Raw genomic sequence first — 18075 nt, forward strand, 5'->3', positions numbered from 1 at the left:
CTTCTCGTTGTGGAGCACGGGCTCTAGGCGCACGGGCTTTAGTAGTTGTGGCACTTGGGCTCAGTAGTTGTGGCTCGCAGGCTGTAGAGAGCAGCCTCAGTAGTTGTGGAGCACGGGCTTAGTTGCTCCACGGCACGTGGGATCTTCCTGGAGCAGGGATTGAACCCATGTCCCCTGCATTGGCAGGGGGATTCTTAACCACTGTGCCACCAGGGAAGTCCAAAATGTAACTTCTTAATTTGGGGTTCATACCCACAAGAGTCAGTGGATGTGCTTCAGGAAATCTAAACACTCCTAGAATCTATGTGTAAACTTCTGTAATTATGTGTGTTTTTTGGGGAAAGGGTCCATAGTTTTCATCAAATTTTCAAAAGGATATATTGATTTTTTTTTTCAAAAGGTCAGACCCATTTTTATAAACAGCCAAGAGGTTAATAGAGGAGAAGATGCATGATTTGGTGAGTAAGAGAGGACCTGTAAAAAATGATTGTACCATTCCAATTATTTTGTTGAAGATATGCTATTTTAAATGACATTTAAACATGGAATGATTGGCATTAAACTGTAAAATAGGCAATTATAGTATCTTATTTTTAAATAGTATCAGATTATCTTTTTATTAAACAGTTGTTATTCATTAAATATCATGCTTCTGTTATGTGTGAGACACTGCTACAAAAGAAGTATCTAGGAAATAATTATGCAGTCATTTCTAAACCATCAGAAAACAGTAAATCAGTGTTGGTTTATTAACCAACAGATAAGTAAACAATTTTGTTTTGTCGTTCTCAGCTCACAACTTTTAGTGAAAAAGAATCTTGATTTCTGAGGAAAGTGTTGAAATGTCCAGCGGCAAAACTGATATTAGTAATAGAATATATGAAGCTAAAACATTTTATGATAAAAATATAGTTTATTGGTCATCAGAAAATAAAATTCCTGCAAAACTAAACAGTGACTAGGAAGAATATTTAAAGACCCTTTTAAAATAGATCCATATATTTGGTATTGCAAGTATGGTTTATGGACGTCAAGTTCATTTATAAATTTAGATCATTATATGTAATCAGTGTTTAATCCATTCATACACAATGGCAGATAATGGGAGTCATATTTTAAAGGAGTCTTTGGAAAGGCCTCAAGATGATGCGCTTAAAGATTTTTTTAAATTTAATTTTTATTTTATATTATAGTTGACTTACAGCACTGTGTTAGTTTCAGGTGTACAGCTAAGTGATTCAGTTATACATATACATATATCCATTCTTCTTCAGATTCTTTCCCCACATAGGTTATTACAGAATATTGAGTAGATTTCCCTGTACTATATAGTAGGTCCTTGTTGATTATCTGTTATCTAGTGTTTAAAGATTAATTCTCCAGCAGACCTATCTTAATCGTGGCTGTAGTGTAGTCAGTGGTGTTCAGCAGACCATTGGTTTGGGATATGAAGTTATGCTTTCTTATACTTGCTCTTAAGCAAAGTTCCTATTTTTGCAGACCTCCTCATCTCTGCCCCTCAGTTCGTTTTCTAGTGAATGAGGAGAGGAAGTTGTTTGAGCTGACTGATATTTTGGGGTCTAAAATTATATAAGGCTTAAAGGAAGAGGGTTTCTTATAGTTTCTAAAATAATCCTAGAAGTGTGGTTTCAAAATTATTTTAAGCAATGAAAATAAGATGTACATATATCACCAAAGGTGAGAACATATAGACAACAATCATTTGGGTGTATATATTGAGTTTTGTCTCCCTAAAAATATTTTATTAACTTCCAGGCACTCTTCATTTATATCTGTTTGTTACAATATTTATTCAAAATATTCATTCATGTTTACTGAGTGCCTTCCTTGTGCCAGGCACTACTCTAAGTGTGAGCATAGAGATGTGAACAAAACAGACAAAAAGAGGCAAAAAATCTTTCCTCTCGTGAACCTTATATTCTAATGTGAGAGGAAGAATCTTATAATTCTACAGTACCTGACTTGTAAAAATATAACAAATGGTGATTTATTTCTCAACTGCTTAAAACTGAACACTATCTTCTCTATAACAAAACATTTGAGGTTCAGAGACCAATTCATTATAATTTAGATACGTTTTACAAGAAAATCTGTGGTATAATTAATATTTGGTCTGTTTTATAATTTGGTCATTACAGATAAGAAAGAAATCTTCTCTGATGTACGGATATGTACCATGTAGTAGAAGTAGCTGATTAGTTTCTCTTGACAAGTCAATATTTAGAATTCCTGGTAGACAGTCCTAGTAATCATTTTTAAAAGTAATCTCTGTTAAAAGTCCTTCTGAACTGTTTTTGATAGTAAAGTTTTTGCATAATCAAATCACATGCTTCTTAATAATGCATAATATTTATTAGCTGATTTAACTTGCATTAGGATTATCCAGGTAATGTCTTATAAATTGATAATTCTTTCAGTGAGAAGAATAGTTCTGAATGTAGGAATGTATTCTTAGTTACACATAAAATAATTGATTTCGGACTTGGGGGAAAGGATGCGTGTAGGATGACGATGTACTTTTAAGCTGCTAAAAGTGGTGTGGTCTTCACTATTATCAAGGGTAAAAAGTGGAGGAAAGAAGCATTTCAGATGGAATAACATTTAACATCCTTTTTCTTTGTTTCTTATATAGTACTTACATACGTTACACATTCTGTACTCTATTTACTCTTACATTAAGACATGTTGACGAGAGACTTTTGGATCAGGAAGGGATGTGAGGTGTGAATCATGATTATTATTAATGTTATGGGTTGAATTGTGTCCCATCTGAAATTCCTATGTTGAAATCTTGACCACAGTACCTTAGAATGCGGCTGTATTTGTAGATAGGGCATTTAAAGAGGTAGTTAAGGTAAAATGAGGTCATATGAGTGGGTCCTAATCCAATATGAGTGGTGTCCTTATAAGAAGAATGAGGACACAGACCCACAAGAGGGAAGACTGAAGACCAGGTGAAGACACAGGGAGAAGATGGCCATTGACAAACCAAGGAGAGAGGCATCACAAGAAACCAACCCTGCCAACACCTTAACCTTGGACTTCAAGTCTCCAGAATTGTGAGAAAATAAATTTCTGTTGTTTAAGCCCCCCAGTCTGGGGCATTTTGCTGTAAGTAGCCCTAGTAAATGAATACAGTTAATAAGAACCTTTAAAAAAAAGAATTGGTGACGAATTTCAGGATTATATTATTTTTAATTTAAAACAAATTGGCACCAAAAATGCACTTATTTTTGTCTTATTTTGCACTTTCGTTGAACTTTATTTTACCCTTAGGGCTTTTAGGCTAGCAGTATATTTTCTCATGCTAGTCACAGGGTAGCTTTTCTGAAGATTCTCTTACTCTGTTACTTGATGGTTTGATGAATGAAATTTGCTGATGTTCTTTTGAATGTTTTCTTGTTGTCTTCAAATGTAGAAACAATATTTGAAATTTAGACCAGTTAGACTGTATTACAGCATTAGACATGTTTTGGACTTTTTGTCATCACCACCACCTCCTGAATCTTCTGCAGCTAGTAAAAAGGAGAAAAGCAGTATTATTGGGAGTCAGTGGATATACAGTGTTTTTTTCCTAATATTAGTGTAACTTTATAGCATACTTCATAGTTTTAACCTACAGCAAGTACTAAGGGTTTGACCATTTAAAAACTTGAATTCATATTCAGAATTAGTCCATTTAGAAAATAAAATCTAATAAATGATTAGCCAATTAACGTCTCAGTTTCACAAAAGAACCACTGAACTATGCGATCTGGGAATCTGAGTTGTTGCTTTGTGCCAGGCACAAAGCTTGTTGCCTGGAGGTAAAATAATATTCTTAGTTTACAGAGACTTCTCAGTGTAGTAGGAAAAAATTTGGAAGTAATATTTTATGTAAATAAGGATAGAAGATCCATATCCAATATACTGAATACTAAAAAAAAAGTTAGGAGCCACTTAAAGGGCTTGATAACCCGTTCATCATAAAATTGAGGTAAAGATTAATTGTACTAAGAAATACCTTTTCTTTTCACTTGCTCAGTAAAAATGACCATTTTTGTTGTCTTTTTGAAGTGCAAATCAGATGTTATCGCTTTCCTGTTTAAATCTCTTTAAGGATTTCCCAGTGCTCTCTGGAGGACAAATCCTTAGCAAGGCCTTCAAGGCAACAACACACTGTCTGGCAGAGCTGCCTGCATTCCCAGCTTCATCTGGCACTTTGCCCTCCTTTGTAGCTCTCTAGACTGCAGCTACACCAGTTTTTAAGTTCTTTAATTGCACCAAGCTTATTTCCACTTCAACGCCTTTGTGCACATTCTGTTCTTTCCTCTTCAACTCCTCCTCCTTTCTCTGCTTAGGCAGAGCCTACATAGTCTTACGTTTAGCATAAGCATCCTTTAAGAAAGCCTTCCCAGTTAGTATAAGCATCCTTTAGGAAAGTCTTCCCGGATGCCCCAGGTACATACCTCATGCTTCCTCTGATAGTTATAGTTAGTTAGATAATCAATTGTTCATTTGTTGGTTTGTCTAGCTCCCCCACCAGGTGGTAAGCTCTATGAGATAAGGACCCCATCTTTCCCCAGGGCCTGCCTAACACAGGGCCTCATACAGACTACACACCCAATAAATATGTAAATGGATGTATATCCCAGAGTCAGTAACTCCTGTTTTTATTCTGTTGAAGGCTATCCTTAACCCTTTAAGCAAAATGCTTTCTCCCTCTATGAATTCTTTAGAATACCAGTAAATATAAGAACCATCTAAAAAGAATGTTGCATCTTCTTTTTTTTATGAGGCCTTTCCAGATAGAGATGATTTCTTTGTTAAACAATAAGAATTTCTTACAAAACCTTTTGAGTGTTGAGCTCTTGAGACAAAATATAAAATCATGATATTAGTATTCCACTTTCCAGATGACGTTTGAGGCATCTGATGAACTAACAGGTGATCCTAAGCATCTTAACAGAGGCTTTCTGAAGATTATCTTCAACCTAACTGAGTGACTTTAGGAGTAGAAATTTCATCAGGATAAACAGCACTAAGTAGAGACATCTGACGCATAGGCAAAGTCTTGGGGTACCGGTCAAGTCACCCCACTCAGCTGACCAGCTTTACATCTAGGGCCTCCTTAGGTCTGGAAGTGAGGCTGGAGATCTGTAAAACCTTCTCATTATCTGGAGAGGAACGTTAGGCTCAGACAGGTTAAGCAAGATGCCCAAAGTCTCACAGCTAATGCATAATGTTAGGACTAAAATTATTTTCTCACCTAATCCTGATTGATCCCACTGATTCTATGGTTTTCATATTATTTCTAAAAACTCAGTATTCTGCAGAGGTACCTCAGGAGCCATATTCTAGAGTGGATGAAGAAACCTAACCCTAACCTCTACTTCAACTGGACCAATCAATTCCATCTGGAATTACAAAGTAAGATCTTGTTTCAGGGGGATAAAAATCCCTGAAAACCACTAATCAACTTCTTGTAATTACCAGTCTGTGTGCAGTAAAGCAAATTTCCTGTTTGCATTTACTTTTTATGCTTTTGTCGTGAGATTAAGCTCTGCTTGACTTTCAGCTACTTTACAAGAAGTCAAAACAGATTCCATCTTACCTTTTTCAGTCATATTTCCTTCTTCCTGCTTTTTCTTCTCTTCAGTTACCTTCATCTTTGCATCATACTCATCAGCTAGGGATTTCCATTCCACTCTGTTGTTTTGAAGATCATTTAGCATAGGTATGATTTCTTTGTGAAACCGTGAGAACTCCTAGATAGAATTTTGGGTCAGAAACTACTTAGATCATATAGTTCATTTTTAGTACTTTTCATATGCAGAGAAGGAGCCCTAAGGAATTATTACAGCGCTCAGAGCTGCTAGGATGAGATTAACTCAGTGCCTCAGAATTGGGAAAGGTAGCTGTTTTCCTTCCTTCCTGCCTGCCTAAGTCTGTTCCATTTGCTTACATCTGAGTTCTCTCACCTTTCATTCCACCCCTGAATGAGAGATTAAGGTAATACCTCAAACTACCTTGGAGAAACAAGGACACCCCTAATGACTTTCCTTGAGGGTGACTTTGATTTTGGTTACAGTTTGAAAGAAAAATTCTCATCCAGAAGATGATATATTTCACTCAGATAATCAGTTTGTTTACTTACCTTATATACAAAAGTACAAACAAAGTCAATAAATCCAACTTGAAGTTTAGGTAGTTCATCTTTTTTGTTTCTGTCCATCATAGGCTAGAAAGAGAAATAAATTCTTTAAAGATCTTTTTCTGAGATTCAGTGAGCAAGATAGACTGATTTGTATTGATAGTTTTTAATAAGTAGTGCATTTTTTATGAGCAAGATAGTGCTCAGTGAGCAAGATAGACTGATCTGTATTGATAGTTTTTAATAAGTAGTGCATTTTTATGTCAAGGTCTTTACAATTGGTTGTTGCTGCAGCACTGTTCTCTCCAGATCTCCTTGTTCCCAAAATTCATTTGCAACCTTAAGTGCTACCTGCAAAGAAGGACATGATTCATGAAAGTGACTTGTTTGCATTTTATTGTGACATTTAAGGATAGAATTTATAATTAATGCTTGAGGTGCTGTTATACCATGTGCTCTTTGGTTTTAAAAGGATGTCATTTACAGATTATATTGAAATGGGAAAAGGGTATTTCTTTTCCTACTTCAGCGTGGTAGACTCATTCTAGGAGTGCCTATCTCCTATTTGCTATTGCCACCACCTCTCAACAATAAAAGGGGGAGATGGGAGATTGTAATTCCATTACATTCTGCTTCATGCTCTAAAGCTTCCCAGATCCTCCTCTTGTCCTGCTTATCTCTTAGCATCTAGCATGTATCTGCTTGTGTGTTAGTGCACATACATGCAGTTTAGAACACAACTTCACCTGATTATGGTGTGAGGATATTTGAGGGTTCATTTATAGTTTTTTAAAAACCAGTATTTATCAAGTTTATTGAAAACCTGCTAGCTGCCTTACATTGGCATGAGCCAGGCTTACCAAGAGTAACATGTGACCTTTATCTTTAATGATGCTCACAGTCTAATGAAGACAGTCATGTAAACAATGTGGTAAGTGCTATAATAGTAATAGTATGAACTGCTGTGGATCAAGGAGAAGGGAGAAAGATAAGGGAGGTTGCATTTATGCTGTATCATCAAGGATGACTAGTAGTTTGCCAATAAAGAAGAGGGGGAAGACTATGTACAGATAAAATTCAACATCCAGCTTTTTTTTTTTTTTTAATTTTTGGCTGCGTTGGGTCTTCGTTGCTGCGCGCGGGCTTTCTCTAGTTGCGGCGAGTGGGGGCTACTCTTCGTTGCGATGTGCGGGCTTCTCATTGCGGTGTCCTCTCCTGTTGCGGAGCACAGGCTCTAGGTGCGCAGGCTTCAGTGGTTTTGGCTCACAGGCTCAGTAGTTGTGGCGCATGGGCTTTGTTGCTCCGCGGCATGTGGGATCTTCCCCGACCAGGGCTCGAACCCATGTCCCCTGCATTGGCAGGTGGATTCTCAACCACTGCGCCACCAGGGAAGTCCCCAACATCCAGCTCTTATGTGAGTAGGAGCTTAGAGTGTGAGGCGGTGACACGGGAAAGAGTGAAAAGAAAGAAACTGGGGAGCAGGAGTTAAGGACAGGTAATGACAGGCCATGTAAGCTTTGCTGGGAAGTTTAACCTGATTCTCTGGGCCAATAGTTCTTATTCTTTGAGCCATAGGGTCCCTCCAAAGTTCATGAGTGGCACAAAAGTGGATGCCAAGAGAAATTTAAGCTAAAGTAACTTTGCTTTTTTCTCTTTTATAAAGCGATCTTTGTACAACTTTGTGTGTGAGAAAAATAGACTTTGCTTCTTTCTTTAAAAAAAGGTTGAAAACCTCCAGCATTGGGGAGTTTTCAGAAGGCTTTTAAGCAATGCTGTGGCCAAGCAGAGGTCTATTTATAAGCAGTCCCAGCAGCAGCTCAGAGGAAGGTTGGAGAGTTCATGATAAGAGAGGATCACTTAGGAGGCTGCCACCATAGTTCTGATGAAAGAGGGAAAGTATTAACTAAGGTGGTAGCAAGAGTGATGGACAAGAATGGTTTTGCAATGAGGGAGATGGACTCAAGCAAGACCCCAGGTTCTGGCGTGGGTGATGTAGACAAAGAATAGAGAAGGAAGAGCAGGCAGCCAGTGCAGAAGGACCACAAGTGTTTGGTTTGGGCGTTGATGGCTCCGATTATTCTATCTTCACAAATAAAATCCACATTTATAGTTGAACCCAGTGAATTCTGGCCTCTTCTGCTTAGGGTTTTCCCTGTGCATTAACTGAGGGAGAAAGAGAAGCTTCTTTCATCGATTAGTAAGAAACCAAGTGGTAAACGAATGGCTCCCACTCTCACTCCCCAAGGTTGGGGAAGAACTTCCTTGGAAGATGCCCATAAATATGACCTCGCAGATAGTGCCATCTGGTAACTGACAGCACACTGAAGAGGAGATTGTAAGTGCAAAGCCACCCTTGACGGATGAAGGCACTAATGATTCATCCTTGTCTCGTCCTTTATCTCCTCTATTAAAAATGCAGACACTCCCTGAATAATTTTATATAAACTTCTTACAGCCAGTCCAGTGATAAAGGAATTCTTTTCAGAAAGCATTTTCTTTCCAAGGTTCCCTCTATTTGCCTTGTTCTGGGCCTGACCAAATGACCTATTGTCTCACTGACATTTGTGAGCTCTTGAAAGCTGTTTGCTTTTCTTCACTAACAGAAACCCAACAGGGAACATTGTATTTTTGTCTTAACTTCTTAAATTCCTTTTTTCTTCTTTGTAAATTATAAACCTATTGTTTTGGAGGACAAGACCAGGGTAATGAAGATAATTGCTTACAAAATATATTGTCATATAACTGATAGCTATCATTAAATTCTGAGGTTGCCTGATACCTTCATGTTCTCTTTCACACGGGACCTAGACAGAGCCCGAGTATGCAACAGAAAAGGGGAACTACTCGCCTGACTTTGTATCTCCCAGGGCTTGGTTATAGCTGACAGGTCACACGCAGTCATCATCATTGCCCTTTAAAAGAAAACAAAAAGTGTTAAAATAGAAATATAAAACAAGTTATTTTTGCCAAAAGAGAAATAAAATTCTGACTGCTCACATGATAACCTCTGTTTTGGTTGGATCAGCGGTTACGTACTTGATGGCCTCTTCTTCAGTTTCCGTTTTCTCACAGGCATCAACCAGTTTTTGAAACATGGTTCTCTTCCTAAAAAAGGTACAGCTGTGCAACAATTTTAGCATATAAGACCAGAGATAAAAAGTGTCTTTAATGCGTGCTTTTCAGGTTTCATGTTCCCAGTTTCCATCAAATGTCCATGTAGTGGATCAAAGGGGCAAGGGAAGCAGAACAGGGAATGGCTGTGTAACTTTGGCATAGAAAGGGTTTAAGACAGAAAAAGCACCAGCCAGAAAGGGAAAAGAACCGGTAAGTTTGAATACATTAAAACTAAGAGTACATGTGACAAAAAAAGATAACATAAAGGCCACAGGCTGTGATGAAACACTGTAATGCATAAAACCAACAAAAAATTAGAAGCCAAAATATATGAAAAGATATGAAAATACAAGTGTGAACGATAAGATATCATCTCACACTCAGATTAACAAAATAAATAGATTTAAATAAGCCCAGATCAAGAAGAGTCCAGATATGGGATAACAGGGACTCTTGTATGCTGCTGGTGGGAGTTTAAATTGGCATACCTACTCAGGAGTGCAGTAGATTTGCAAGGTGGTATAAAATTTAAAATATGCAAACCCTACAACAATCCCATTTCTAGATATGTACTTTATAGAAACTCATATATATACAAGGATATACAATGTAGGCAGTGATGAAAATTTGGAAATAATCTAAATGTCCATGAATAGAAGAATGGCTAAATTATGGTATATTCACACAGGTGAATATACATTTAAAAAGAATGAACTGGATTTCCATTTACCACCAAGCTAAATCTTCAAAACATTGTTGCGTGAAAACAAGCTGCAGAAAGGTATACACGGTATGATACCATTTATGGAAAAATTTTAAACACACTTAATGCCATATAAAAACATGAATGGGAAGGATGAATACACAGCAATATCAGGATGGTAGTATCCGCGAAGGAGAAGGGATAGGGTTTTCATGATAGAGTGGGCATGGGATGCCTCAATTGCATCACTTTTTCTCCTCAAAAAAAAAAAAAAAAGAGATGTAAGACAAAATCTTAGCATTTGTTGAATCTGAGCTATAGCTATTTGGATATCAATTATGTATTTCTAAATATCTGTCTTCATGTTTGAACTATGTAACAAATTTTTAATGAAGAAGGATCAGAGAGGCACAATTTAATACTGCCCATCCAAGTTGTTAAATACTTAGATCCTATAACTTGTTCACCTTGTTCTAATGCATTTTAAACTTTATAATTCACCGACAAGAAATTGTGCGGAAGCTTGGAGTATCTGGCCTCCTTGGTAATCATTATTATTATTATAAATAGGGTAGCGCTCTGCTGTATATAACTCAGCATTTTTTGAGTTTGTTAATGTGCATCAGTATCACCAAGATTTTTCAGCTCTCAGACTCTGGCAGGATCAAATGTCTGAGCCTGCAACTCTAAGTACCAGATTGTGGACTACAATGAATTCACCAGGACACAAGGCACCTCGTAAGGTTTTGTCGCATCGCTCTTCTGGCAGTGCACCTACCTTGCTGCATATTCTTTAATTCAAATTTCTTCAGATAAACTAATTAATATTAGGGGCTTAGCTTTTTAAAATATGTTTCCAGATGTCATTATCAGGCATCTTAAGGGTATTCTATTGATAATCCAAAAAGAAAAGAAGTGTGTGTGTAAATAAATACCTTTTAACTTTAAGGCAACAGACCATTTACGGAAGGCAGAACCACACAGAGTACAAGGGAGTTCTGTACTTACTTGAAATATAAAGCCAGGTCAGTTGCTATTATTGCAACTTCAAACGAGTAACTGTTTCAAACTGGCGTTTATTTAGGTTCTGGAAGATGTTTAAACTCTGTAAGATGAAAATTCACAATAAATAGCCATCGTTAATTTGCCTTTAATTCAACATACAAACCAAACAATGCTTAATAACATATAATTATCCTATTATAGAAAGAAGAAAAACTAGGTCTTTCACTTTTTTTGCTTTCAATTTTCTCTCTTGGATTAGGTTACCCCTCTACTGTACTTTGAGTAAGGTAATTCAAACTGTAAAAACAGATATCATTAGCAAATATTCAGGTAATCAATGTATAAGATTTTGGAGCAAATAAAAATGGTTTCTTCCAGGACCATTTCAACAAAAACAATTGATTTAAAATTTTCTGTAGTAATTGAGGAGCCTTAATAAAGAATATCTGGTATTTGTCCTATTGTTAGACATGTTGAATTATTTACTAGATAATTTCAGAGTGATTACAGAAATTGCTGGAAAACTTTCAGAAGCTGCAGATTACAACAGTACTCACATACTCATAGGAAAAAGTAAATTCTTCCAAGTTCTTAAAATGATGTCTTGCAATTATATTTTACAAAGACTTAACTATACCTTTCTTCAAAGAGTTTCCCACTAATTATCTCTTCATACATGGATCAGCCTCAATTTTTAGTGTTCTAGAAAATGAGAGTGTAAATCTGAGAGTGTTTTTTAAAAGGTATGATATTCCAAAAACACCATTTTAGGAATACAGGCCAAAGGACAAATGTATAGTGGTTTTGCCAAATGAAGTTAACAGTTATGAAATACAGAAATATTCCACTGGAAAGGAGGAAACAGTCTATTCACCTATGTAGAGATAGAGGCAGCATGATGTAGAAAAGAATACTGGGTCAAGCACCAAATAATAATAGTAAACACTCACCTAATTAATGCTTACTACTTCCCAGGCACTGTTCTAAGTGCTCTATGAACACTCTTAATTGCACAACAAACCACAGCATAGAGAGGTTAGGTAATTGCTCAAGGTTAAACAGTACACAGCAGAGCAGATATTTAAACCAGAGCAGCAGGGCACTACACTGCCTCTCAGCAAGGAGCCCAGGTTCAGCTCCCAGCTTCCCCAATTGGTAGTTGTGTAATCCTGAACACCTCACTTAACAACTGTATTTGTTATATCAAATGGGGATAATAACAGCTGCCCTGCTAACTGCCTAGCACTCAGTCTGTGATCAATAAATATTTATGGAATGTTGATGCAAATGAGATAACTGGGAATGCATTTCAGAACTATAAGTTGCTACAAAATTTACTTAAATTATTTAATTATTATATATCAGTATATATAAAGTTTTGAGGTAATCCCCGGGTAAAAATAGAATTGCAAACCCAAGACCAAATATAGCTCTGTCATTCCAGGAGATTGAAATATTAGCAAGAAGTAGACTAGAATTACGTGTTACTGTATACATAATACAAACCTCCACTTAAGTCATCTTTTTATAACAGCTTCCATGACAAGAAAAATGGTATTTTACACAGCAGATATAAGTAGTAGAAAAGCAAGCTGTAATATTTGTTAAAATAATGAGTTTATAATAGCAGTTATATTTTTAAATTGATAGAAGGAAGAAATGGCTGTTGGACACTACAATAAACAAAAAGAAAGCTTGTCTAGATCAAAATTAATGTCTTAACTTGAGACAGTGCACAGCAGCCCCTTGGGCATAATCTCTGCACCAAATTGTCTGGATACAGGTTATTTTTAACCTGGTCTGGATTGACCAAGAAGAAGGAAGAGTGGGCCATTTGTCATTTTAATCCCACTTAACCTGCTCCTGATTTTGGTACACTGGTGGCCTGCCCTTGGACTGGTGAGGACCCAGTTGCATATTTACATCACTGAGTCACTGCCTTTATCTGTTCACTGATACACCTTATTATGTTCCCAAAGTAATGTGTATTCTGTAATTCCGACACATACTTTGTAGATCCAGTAGCACTTAACGTCATCCTTGACTGCTGTACTAAGGACAAAAAGTTGGGGTCATGTGTGGAAATGCCTTAAACTTTTAGACAAATTAATAGCACATGAAGTCATTTTAATCCTTATTATATACTGAAAAATTTGCTAAAAGTGGATTTCAGGTGTTCTCACCACACACACACAAAAAGGTTAATATTAATTAACTTGACTGTAGTAATCATTTTACTATATATGTATATCAAAACAGCATGTTGTATACATTAAATATATGTAATTTTAAAAAATTAAAACAAAAACTTAGAAAACAAGAGCCAAATAAAAACATTATAGAATGGGGAGAGGGGGCACACAAAGCAGGCTGCTGAATTTAAAGAAATCCCTTAGGATAGACCTTGAGTCTACCAAATGCCAGATTGTACAGACTACACAACCATCAACCAAGTAAATCAATATTTTTTATGCACAAATTACTTTAATACAGGTACTTTTATTTTTAAATCTGGATACCTGTTGCTATTTACTAAATATATGTGTGTGAGAGAGAAAAGCTATATATAAAGAGATAAAAATAAATGACTTAATACTGTTATACTTCATTTAAGTCATACCTTTTTCTAATCCAAAATAATAAAACAGCTATATTAAAGCAGACAGATTGTCAAAAGGTCTTTCACTTTACAAAGTAAATACTGGATTTTTAAAAAAGATGATTAATGTCACACTTTTTAAATTAGTATAATTAAGAAAAAAGTGTACATTCAACTCTTTTCAGTAGTGCTTCCTTTGTTGATAGCACAATATTCCTTATTTTCACTCTTATCTTTTTCTTCTCACTCATTTTCACTTTCATCTAAAAACACTGTACAGGCCTCTAATTGAAAAACCCTTTCTTAATTCAATATTCTATTTTCTCTTTTCCTTCTCTCACAGCTAAGGTTCTTAAAAGAAGAGCTTCTAAGTGGTTTCTTTTTCAGCTATGGATATAGATTCACATAAAAGATCCTGTTTCTGTTTTGTACTGGTTGCTAGAAAGCTCTTCACCAAATCTGTGGCCCATGTCTAATAAATGTTTATACTTTTCACCGTATACATTTTGGGCCTTCACCATACTTCATCTTATTTTTATATTCCCATTAGCCCTCATTTTTTTTTCTTTAATGTTATATTAATTTTTGGACACTCCATTAAAAACATTTTGGAACAAGTTGAGGATTAAACATATATACATGCATGCAGTTTTTTTTTTTTGAGTAAGCAAAGGCAGAGCCAGTGATCTTTTAATCGGAGCAAGAGGTCTTAGGATGTGGACAGCACACAGAAGAAGGAAGGATGTCCCTCAAAAATCCAGTTTGACAACACAGAGCAGCAGCAGAAGATGAACTGATGGGAAAGCTATGCTGACATATATCTGCACTGACTCCGATTACTTAGTCGTCTGTGCCAAAGAGAATGCCCTGGGTAACAAGAAGGGATAGCAGGAAGTTTGGCATCAATGGCCGGATCCTAACACAGAGCCTGTAGCTTCAAGCGCTTTGCTTAATATGAGCCTTCCCAGCTTCTGGAAAGCCCAAATTAAAGAGGTGTGTTCCCCAGACCAAAGAAATAGAATCGTTGAGGCAGTGTTTGAGACAATAAATAGGCAGCTGAGGCTGTCCTCAGTGCATTTCTGCCCTTCCTCACAGGATTCTTCAGCAGATGGCAAATTCCATTAAGGAATGAGTCGTTTTCAAAACAAAACAAGCGTAAAACCTCTGCATGAAGACCACAAGAACACAAAATCTATGGACTCAATGCAATTCCAACCAGAATACCAACAGGTTTGTGGATATGTGTATGTAAATTGACAAACTGATTTTAAAATTCAAATGAAAATACAAAGGTTTAATAAAAGCCAAGGCAGACTTGAAGTAGAACAAAGCTGGAGAATTTATACTGAAAGAAATTAAGACTTATTATAAAGCTATAGTAGTTAAGATGGTATGATATAGACAAAGGAGAAACTGATCAGCGGAACAGAACAGAACAGAGAGTACGGAAGCAGTCCACCTTATTTTATAATCAGTTACCTGATTTATGACAAAAGGTCTCACTGAAGTGAAGTGAGAAAAGGGTGGCCTTTTTAATAAATGGTGCTGGGTCATCTGGATTTCCACCTGGACAGAAAAATGTATATTGATCTCTACATCAAACCATATATAAAGATAAGTTGTGGACTTCCTTGGTGGCGCAGGGGTTAAGAATCCGCCTGCCAATGCAGGGGACACGGATTCGAGCCCTGGTCCAGGAAGATCCCACATGCTGCAGAGCAGCTGAGCCCGTGCATCACAACTACTGAGCCTGTGCTCTGGAGCCTGTGAGCCACAACTACTGAAGCCCGCACGCCTAGAGCCCATGCTCCGCAACAAGAGAAGCCACCACAATGAGAAGCCCGCGCACTGCAACAAAGAGTAGCCCCTTCTGGTTGCAACTAGAGAAAGCCCACGCACAGCAATGAAGACCCAACGCAGCCAAAAATAAATCTATTTTTTTAAGAAAAGGTAAGTTGTAAAAAGATTGTGGATCTAAATGAGAAAGGTAGAACAATAACTGTTATAGAGAAAAATATCTTCATTACCTTGAATAGTCAAAGATTTTTAAGATGAGAAAAAACAGCTAATCTTTAAAAAATTGATCAAATGGACTACATTAAAATTAAGAACTTCTATTCATCCAAATCCAACATTAAGAGTAAAAAGGCAATTCACAGAAAGGGAGAAAATATTTGCAATACAGATTTCTGACAAAAGATATATAAACCAGAATAAAGAATTCCTACAAATCAAGTTGAGAACAACCCCAAAACAGAATTTCAAAAGGTCAATAAACATAAACTGTAGTTCATATGTTAATCAATGCTATTTAATTTGACACAAATTAAATTCAGTGCAGTGTCACTGCATTCCCATCAGAGTGACTAAAATGAGAAAGACGGAAAGTACAAGGTGTTGGAGACAATGGCGAGCCACTGGAAGCATTGGTAAGAACATATATTAGTACAACCATTTTGGAAAACTGCTTGTCAGCATTCACCAAAGTTGAACATATGCTCATCCTCTGGCCAAGCAACTCTATTTCTAGGTACATACCAAACAGAAATGCACACGTGTAGTCACAAAAAGACATGTACTAGAGAGTCACAGAACACCATACGTAACAACCCTGAATCAGAAATCACATAAATGTCTTTCAGTAGTTGACTGAGTACATAAATGTACACACACACACACACACACACACCAAACTAAGAAAATAACAATGGAAGAAAGGAACACAAAAAGCAAATGAAAAATATATCAAAGGAAATACCCAGTGGAACATGAAAAATTCACACCAGTAATATCCACAGTTTCAAAACCATAAGAACTTAAAGAGGAGACTGCAAGGCAACAGTAAAATTAAAAGTGAACTAGCAGAACTAGTAGTAGAATGAAAAAAATGGAATTGAACATAAAAGCAATATAATTGATGAAATCCACGTGAAAGCTATACTCAAGTAGAATAAGCAACTGAACTGCAGCAAGGGACATAGTCCACAGTCTTGAGGAAATTAAAATGGAAAAGAATAAATCTATGAAAATATACAGGCACCTCCCTGGTGGTCCAGTGGTTAAGAATCCGCTTTCCTATGAAGGGGATGCGGGTTCAATCCCTGGTTGAGGAACTAAGATCCCACATGCCGTGGGGCAACTAAGCCTGCACACCACAACTACTGAGCCCTCGCACCACAACTACTGAGCCTGTGCGCCACAACTAGAAGGCCACGCGATGCAGCTAAGAGCTCACGCGCCACAATGAAAGATCCCATGTGCCGAAACTAAGACCTGATGCAGCCATAAATAAATAAATATCTTAAATATATATATAAACATAATAGAAATAAATGGCAAGAAGACTCAATATATACATAGCTGGTATTCCCAGTGTATTAGAAAAATGTTCAAAGAAACAATGAAAATAAAAAACTTCCCTGAAATTAAAAAAAAAAAAGAATTCTATGGGTCATAAGTGTAACCCATGACAAGGAAAAAATAGATGCAGAATGGTCCATACCCAGACATTCAGACAAAGTTACTAAAATATGAAAAATTAAGAATCATATGAAAAGATATACAATGGAGAAAAGACAGCCCCTTCCCAGTGGTGCTGGGAAAACTGGACAGCTACATGTAAAAGAATGAAATTAGAACACTCCCTAACACCATACACAAAAATAAACTCAAAATGGATTCGAGACCTAAATGTAAGACCGGACACTATAAAACTCTTAGAGGAAAACATTGGAAGAACACTCTTTGACATAAATCACAGCAAGATCTTTTTTGATCCACCTCCTAGAGTAATAGAAATAAAAACAAAAATAAACAAATGGGACCTAATGAAACTTAAAAGCTTTTGCACAGCAAAGGAAACCATAAACAAGACGAAAAGACAACCCTTAAAATGGAAGACAATATTTGCAAACGAATCAACGGACAAAGGATTAATCTCCAAAATATATAAACTGCTCATGCAGCTCAATATTAAAGAAACAAACAACCCAATCCAAAAATGGGCAGAAGACCTAAATAGACATTTCTCCAAAGAAGACATACAGATGGCCAAGAAGCACATGAAAAGCTGCTCAACATCACTAATTACCAGAGAAATGCAAATCAAAACTACAATGAGGTATCACCTCACACCAGTGACAATGGGCATCATCAGAAAATCTACAAACAACAAATGCTGGAGAGGGTGTGGAGAAAAGGGAACCCTCTTGCACTGTTGGGGGGAATGTAAATTGATACAGCCACTATGGAGAACAGTATGGAGGTTCCTTAAAAAACTAAAAATAGAATTACCATATGATCCAGCAATCCCACTACTGGGCATATACCCAGAGAAAACCGTAATTCAAAAAGACACATGCACCCCAATGTTCATCGCAGCACTATTTGCAAAAGCCAGGTCATGGAAGCTACCTAAATGCCCATTGACCCACGAATGGATAAAGAAGAAGTGGTACATATATACAATGGAATATTACTCAGCCATAAAAAGGAACGAAA

At 36.7% G+C, this 18075-nt stretch overlaps 1 protein-coding gene across 1 annotated transcript in view; it reads right to left on the bottom strand.

The window, feature by feature from the left end:
- Positions 1-3094: 3094 nt before the first annotated feature.
- Positions 3095-18075, bottom strand: part of PDE6C (phosphodiesterase 6C) — a 63391-nt gene continuing 48410 nt past the window's right edge. The window contains 8 exon segments of the mRNA XM_036829594.1: positions 3095-3536; positions 5615-5768; positions 6158-6241; positions 6431-6505; positions 9003-9066; positions 9152-9259; positions 10980-11025; positions 11028-11076. Of these exon segments, the coding sequence (XP_036685489.1) occupies positions 3475-3536; positions 5615-5768; positions 6158-6241; positions 6431-6505; positions 9003-9066; positions 9152-9259; positions 10980-11025; positions 11028-11076 (642 nt within the window). The 3' untranslated portion in view covers positions 3095-3474.

This window comes from Balaenoptera musculus, chromosome 16 (assembly GCF_009873245.2).
Source record: "Balaenoptera musculus isolate JJ_BM4_2016_0621 chromosome 16, mBalMus1.pri.v3, whole genome shotgun sequence".
NCBI lineage: Eukaryota > Metazoa > Chordata > Mammalia > Artiodactyla > Balaenopteridae > Balaenoptera > Balaenoptera musculus.